At 40.7% G+C, this 7,287-nt stretch overlaps 1 protein-coding gene across 1 annotated transcript; it reads left to right on the top strand.

Annotated features, from left to right (window-relative positions):
* Positions 1-273: 273 nt before the first annotated feature.
* On the top strand, positions 274-6,250 carry LOC141053814 (uncharacterized). Its single transcript, XM_073550888.1, has 5 exons — positions 274-2,729; positions 2,820-2,984; positions 3,303-3,475; positions 3,945-4,112; positions 4,367-6,250. Exons 1-4 carry the CDS (start codon positions 1,949-1,951, stop codon positions 3,957-3,959), a joined length of 1,134 nt encoding a protein of 377 aa, XP_073406989.1. The 5' UTR covers positions 274-1,948; the 3' UTR covers positions 3,960-4,112; positions 4,367-6,250.
* The last annotated feature ends 1,037 nt before the right edge of the window (positions 6,251-7,287 follow it).

Below are 7,287 nucleotides of genomic sequence, written 5' to 3'. Positions count from 1 at the left end.
TGGCGCGCACGGCGCACCGTCAAAAGTGCGCAGCACAAGTCAAAGCGCAACTAGCGCACGGCCTGCGCACGATCTGCGCACCCTATGCTAAAGATAGGGTGCGCCGATCGCAGGCGCCGCTGTCCGCTAGGAGGCGGCGCTACAAGCAAGGGGCGGGCACGCCGGGCAGAGAGCCGGCTCAGGGGCAGAGCTACCCCCAGCTGTGCGTGCTCTTAAAAAGAGCTAATGTGAAACCAGCCTAATGTGTATGGCCAACTTGAATGGGTTGTCCCATGAAAAAGTACACTTTAATCAATAGGTCTTGAAATAAAGATAAATTTCACAATTGGATATGTAGGGGGAAGGGGAATGTTAACAAAATGTTCCTGTGCTAAGAAAATCTTATAAATGTGCCCCTGCTGTGTACTGTGTAATGGCTATGTCTGACCATGCAGTAACATAGTCTGATCATACCACAGCACCTGGGCAGGGGAGGAGGCAAAAGAGAGTACACAGACAGGACAGCATGGGATCGCAGTTGCTGGTTTCTGTTTCCCTGCCCATTTAAAAACTTGTTTTGTCTTCCAGAAAGAATAATTTATGATCCCATGCTATAATATCCACATACTCTGTTACTTTGCTTTATCTCCTGTTCAGGAACTGTGATATATCTGACCATGGTCCTGCATGCTCAGACACGTCCATTACACAGTACATAGGAGGGGCACATTTATAAGGTTACTAGCTAAAGAGCCCAGCGTTGCCCGGGCATAGTAACTAACTGTGGTTAGTTATAACAAATTATAATGATTATCCTCCATCCCATAGTTTAGTGCCCATATACCCATCATACACATCCTCCATCCCATAGTCCTGTGCCCATATACCCATCATACATATCCTCCATCCCATAGTCCCGTGCCCATATACCCATCATACATATCCTCCATCCCATAGTCACATGCCCATATACCCATCATACATATCCACCATCCCATAGTCCCGTGCTCATATACCCATCATACATATCCACCATCCCATAGTCCCGTGCCCATATACCCATCATACATATCCTTCATCTTATAGTCCCATGCCCATATACCCATCATACATATCCTCCATCCCATAGTCCCGTGCCCATATACCCATCATACATATCCTCCATCCCATAGTCCCATGCCCATATACCCGTCATACATATCCTCCATCCCATAGTCCCGTACCCATATACCCATCATACATATCCACCATCCCATAGTCCCGTGCCCATATACCCAGCATACATAGCCTCCAGCCCAATGTCCCGTGTCCATATAACCATCACACATCCTCCATCCCATAGTTCCATGCTTGTATACCCATTAAGACATCGTCGCCATGGCAACCATTCTGACATCATCTAAGCTAGAGAAACATAAGGGATGGAGGGCACAGCTAGTAATAACACGGGTTCACCACGGATGTACAAGAAGCCATTGTATGAAAGAAAAGAAAAAGGATACATCCAAAAAAGTGAACTCCAGTACAAAATATCAAAGTGAAAAAATGTATAAATTTTATTGACAACATGTACACAAACAGCGAGATAAAAACACTTAAAAACACACAAAGAGCATGTCACAGTCATGTAATACTGAAAAAGTGACTGTCCCACAAGAGATACCCCTATGAGGCAACAATTTAATTAAAGTATAGATTTAGCAGGCAACTGGCCAAAAAGCCAAATATGAAATATCTATGACGCTCAACATATAGATTATATGTAATAGAAAAGCCTCTATAATATCCTCTATAAGTGATTTTTTTTATCATCAGGAACAAGCGATCCAGAAAGCATACAAGAAGGGGCCAGCGGAAACGTCCAAAACCTCAGAAAGAGGGGACGACGACATCAGGTCTGGTCACCGACATACAAGAGGCAGCTGAGGCAGCCCAAGCAGAAATAGGAACATTTATAGATGTGGCAAGTATGGATCTTGAGTGTCACAAGGTGGGTACTGATAACACGACTATTATTGATGGAAACCTACAAATAATCAATCTATCTAGTTATGTTTTGTCGGACATAGAGGTATCTGTCTTATCAAAAGGTCTTTCCTTTGCCCCTATGGGAGCTTTGGATAAATTTATTTTAACTAAAGACTTGTACCTTTTTTGTAGGCAGCTTTCTTTTAAAATGTTGTATCATCAACCGTCCATACTTGATTCTTTGCCGCAGAACGAGAGACAAGCCTTTATTGACCTTTTGGATTTGTTAGAAGAAAATGAGAACCCAAAAAAAGTATCTGACAAACTGTGGCATTTGCCTTCACAAGCTACGCCATCTTTTGCCTTGTTTCCCACCATTCAAATTTTCTATAATCTTGTTAGCAAGGACATTGCCAAATTGAACACTACCAGCTCACAAGGTGAGAATTTTGGTAAAAAGGAAAGATTAGCGGTTAAAAAGCTTAAAGATAATCCCTCCTTTGTTATCAAAAAAGCGGATAAAGGTGGGAATATAGTGTTATGGCCTATAGACATGTATTTGATGGAGGCTAAACGCCAGCTTAATAACATCTCTTGTTATCAGGTCTTGCCCTCTGACCCTACGAGTGTTTTCAAGAAAAAACTTGATCGGCTCCTTCTGTCTGCCAGACATAATGATATCTTGAGTAAAAAGGAACACACTTTTTTAACCACGCATTATCCTGTTGTCCCCACGCTATATCTCCTTCCCAAGGTGCACAAATCAACCTTGGAGCCACCAGGTAGGCCTATTGTGGCTGGCATTGGTAGTTTGTTTGAGCGTCCTTGTATCTATCTGGATCATTTTCTGCAACCATTTGTCTCTTCTTTAGGTTCCTTTGTGCAGGATTCTTCTCATTTAATTCGGCAACTTCAGGTCTTATCAATACCACAGAATACTATTCTTGTTACAATGGATGTGGAATCCCTTTACACCTGCATTGGACATTCTTTGGGGATTGAAGCAGTTACATACTTCTTCAATCAGCATTTTACAGGTGATCGTCGTCATCATTCTTTTCTATTGGATTTACTGCACTTTGTGCTTTCCAATAATTATTTCATTTTTGATCGTGTTTTTTACAAACAAATTTCTGGTACTGCCATGGGGGCACGCTGTGCACCCTCTTACGCCAACCTCTTTTTGGGGTGGTGGGAGGAGACACAGGTGCGCCCCATGGCACTTTTTCAAAATCATGTTTTTCATTGGTTTAGATATATCGATGACATTCTCATCCTTTGGACTGGCTCAAGGGCTGACTGTTTGTCTTTTGTGGACTCTCTCAATACTAACTCTCTCAATATATCTTTAACAGCTCTTATGTCAGAGGTGTCAGTCGAGTTTCTGGATTTGGAAATTACGAAAGTCGGTACTGAAATTAGGACCATGCTTTTTCGCAAATCAACTGCGGCGAACAGTCTCCTTCATTTTTCAAGTTTCCATCCCTGGCACTTAAGGAAGAATATACCAAAGGGACAATTCTTACGGGTGAGGCGTAATTGTAGTAGTGATCAAGATTTTCGCAATGAATCTAGGAAATTGTCTTGCCGTTTTAAGGACAGGGGATACCCACGTCGGGTTATTTCCAAAGCCTTCCAGGATTCGCTTGGGGGTGATAGGCTCTCTCTCTTACAACCCAAATCTCGGGGCATGGATAGGACTATTAATTTGATTACGCCGTACAATAATCAATGGCGTGAGATTCATAATATGTTAGCTAAACATTGGGGGATTTTACTTAACGAACCCAAATTAAAACCATTCCTGTCTGATAAACCGAAAATGGTAGCTAAGAGAGCAAAGAATCTTAAGGATTCACTCACTACCAGCCATTTCAAGAGACCCACTATCAGAATTGGCACACGCCACTGACTAAATGGTTCTTACCCTTGTGGGAATTGTACTATCTGTCCATTCATGATTGCCTCAGACTCGGTGACCCTTTCTGTCTTTCCAGGAGAAATCAAGTTGAAACATTATTCCAACTGTAAATCTAAGAATGTGATCTATGCTCTTATTTGTCCTTGTCCGAAGATCTATGTGGGCCAGACGGGCCAAGAACTAAGACGCAGAATACAGCAGCATGTGTCTAACATCAATAAAGCCAAGATAGATCGTGAAAAGGGTAAGCCAATCTCCTCGGTGGCAAATCATTTCCTTGATTGTCATGCTAGCAGATGTCTTAACTTGCAAGTTCTAGTGTTGGACCAGATTTCGGGCAGTATACGTGGCGGTAACCTTACCAAGGAACTACTCCGAAGAGAGGCTAGATGGATCTACAATTTGAGAAGTTCAGCCCCAGAAGGTCTCAATGAGGAACTTCTGTTTACTGGGTTCTATGGTTAAATCCATGTTGTTTTTTCCCCCCTTCTTTTGCAGGGCTATCTCGATTACTGATCCTTCTGCTGCCATCCCGGGATCTTTATTCTGCGCTGTGATGGTTTTTTCCAGTTAAGGATTTTTCCTTTGGGATACTGAATCTGGATTTATCCCTTTGGCCATCGGTTAGTCCCTTACCTTTGAACTTGGCAGACTTCATCGTTGGATAGCCACAACTATGGGCTTGCTTGTTCCTGCTAAATCCATGTTGGACATCGACTGACTCTCCTACATCTGTGGGCCCTCTGTGGACTTTATTTGGAATTTAATCCAATTTCCTACCAAGATATGACCTTTTTTCATTTTGAATTGTTCCGTTTTGTCGAGGATTTCAGGATATTCATGTCTCATATTTTATTGGGTCTTGATTTCCGTTCCTTCATTTGGCACGGTTCTGTTGACCCTAATACTTTGTTAGTTCTATTTTTTTTATATATATATATATATATATATATTCTTTGAGACTATCAGGCTCAGGGTTATTTTTGATATCCCATTATTCACAGCACCATGTCTCTAGATAGTGAATATAGATCCAACATTAATATTCCTATCTGCTTTTCTCTATTTGTGCACTTGGTGCACAATTAACAGCAGTGTTTATATCTGTGTATGTTTATGTGGATGATTGACATTTTTGTATTCCCTGTTTTCCAGCCTTTACACGTGTCAGTTGCGGTTTTACCATGCTTTGGACAGTAACAACTTTTTTTCCCCACCTGGATATACATAGGGTGGTTGATTGGCACATGATGCATGCGTATGAATTCTCTAAAATATCGTCCATAATTTGCAGCCTGTTTTTGATGGGGCACATGTAGTGGAAACTTCAAGGTCTATATGGCACGTGGAGATCTGTCTTTTTTCTTAAAATTCTTTAAAATAATTTATCCTTTCCCTATCCCCTCCCCCCCCCCTTACATCTGTTCTAAAACAAGTAATTGTTGCCGTACTCTAATTGCGCATTCATTTTGTGTTATTTTGTTTTTATTATTTTTTGTTTATACCGTTTATCATTGACCTTATCTAAACAACAAATAGACAGGATGGCGGCCGCCATATTGCGCCTGCGTATTAGCTTCTTATTTTGCCCGCATTTCATGTTACCAACTTTATTAAAACAAGGGATAGACAAGATGGCCGCCGTTACCTCGCGCCTGCGCAGTACCATCTAATCGCGCTTTCATTAGGTGTCAGCAACTTTATTCCTACACTGAGAACGCTGACAAGATGGCCGCCGCGACGCCGCCTCTCTTTGCTTCATAGGTTTGTAACTTTGATTGCTCATTAATTAGTCCTTTGTTTGTGTATATAATAACGACAATGTATGCACACCACTAGCGCTTCATCCTCCCTTGAGAAAGCCACACGCACGTGGCGATACGCGTGGGGTGCGGTTCCCTCTCTGATTTACCCCGCAGACCACTGGCTTCACCTGTTATTGGGGTATTTTTATCCTTTTTGATTGCTCTTTGTCAGCACTTCACTTTGGAATATGGAAAGGTTTCCAATTTTTTCTTTCTTTGACCTAAAGGGTTATCAATCCCTGTACAGCCTGAATACATTCTTTTGGCTGTTTTGAATTGCTGGATACCTTTGCTGCATGGTGCTGTGTTTAATGTTTTGCCCTTATTTGGAGCTTTTCTATTACATATAATCTATATGTTGAGCGTCATAGATATTTCATATTTGGCTTTTTGGCCAGTTGCCTGCTAAATCTATACTTTAATTAAATTGTTGCCTCATAGGGGTATCTTTGTGGGACAGTCACTTTTTCAGTATTACATGACTGTGACATGCTCTTTGTGTGTTTTTAAGTGTTTTTATCTCGCTGTTTGTGTACATGTTGTCAATAAAATTTATACATTTTTTCACTTTGATATTTTGTACTGGAGTTCCCTTTTTTGGATGTATCCTTTTTCTTTTCTTTAATTCTGACATCATCGTCGCCATGGCAACCTATTATGACGTCATTGTCACCATGGCAACCATTATGACCTAACTGTCACCATTGCAACCTATTATGACATCATCTGCGCCATGGCAACCTTTGACATCATCGTCACCATGGCAACCATTATGACATCATCCTCAACACACACATACACTCTTTTTTTATATATAGATCTCCGCAAAGGAACATTTTTTTTTAACACATCCAATTGTGGAACTTAGTTTTATTCTAAGACCTATTAATTAAAATATACTTTGCTTGTGGGACAACCCCTTTACGTTTTTGTACAGCATAGGACCCCTGGATGAAACTTTGCTTTAGTTAAAGTGTACCCTTCACCCTGGACTGTTTATATCTAGCCAATTGCAGTTAGATGCTTCTTTCCGGTCTTCTGCCTAATGTCCTCGAGGTTTCCAAGAAATGTTTCCTCTTAATATGTTGATAGGAATAAATCAAAATGAACAAGTGTATTTGTTATTAAAAATAGGACTTTAATTAGAGTTCAATCCAAAGAAAAAATGGTGAAATATTTTAACTTAAAAAAAATGGTATGCTAAGACCAAGAAAACACGGGTTTTTCAGACTCCTTTTATAGAGATTCAATGGCAGGTACAGCTACAGAAGCATGTCCATGTATACTCTCCCTGGCATCTATCCTCAAGTTATCGTAAATCCTTATCTTTAGTTGCACCGTTGAGCTACAGTTTTTTGGTGGATGAAGTGGTTTTGTATCTGCAAGCTTTCATTGTAACGCGGTCATTACACTGTTACATGTGTGAAAACCTTAAAAAAAAATTGTGGGAAGCTGTAAATATTTCCAACTTGATAGCATAATGGGAACTTGTGGTTTATATTTAGTACATGAAGATTTCGCTTATGAGGGTATTTCTTCCACAATCAGTAAATTGAGCCACAAATATATTAAAATAGAACGTGAAGGATGAGACGTGAGCCACACAACATCTGA

This window comes from Dendrobates tinctorius, unplaced genomic scaffold (assembly GCF_039654945.1).
Source record: "Dendrobates tinctorius isolate UK_male_01 unplaced genomic scaffold, ASM3965494v1 ptg000171l, whole genome shotgun sequence".
In the NCBI taxonomy this organism is placed as follows: Eukaryota; Metazoa; Chordata; class Amphibia; order Anura; family Dendrobatidae; genus Dendrobates; species Dendrobates tinctorius.
This window is presented reverse-complemented; position numbering and strand designations above follow the sequence as displayed.

Bases quoted from the DNA above. Each gene is read 5' to 3' on its own strand.
- LOC141053814 (XM_073550888.1), top strand. From the start codon at position 1,949: ATGGATCTTGAGTGTCACAAGGTGGGTACTGATAACACGACTATTATT. The intron at 2,730-2,819 runs GTAGGCCTATTG...TCTCTTCTTTAG, and splicing joins ATCAACCTTGGAGCCACCAG to GTTCCTTTGTGCAGGATTCT. The intron at 2,985-3,302 runs GTGATCGTCGTC...TATCTTTAACAG, and splicing joins CTTCAATCAGCATTTTACAG to CTCTTATGTCAGAGGTGTCA.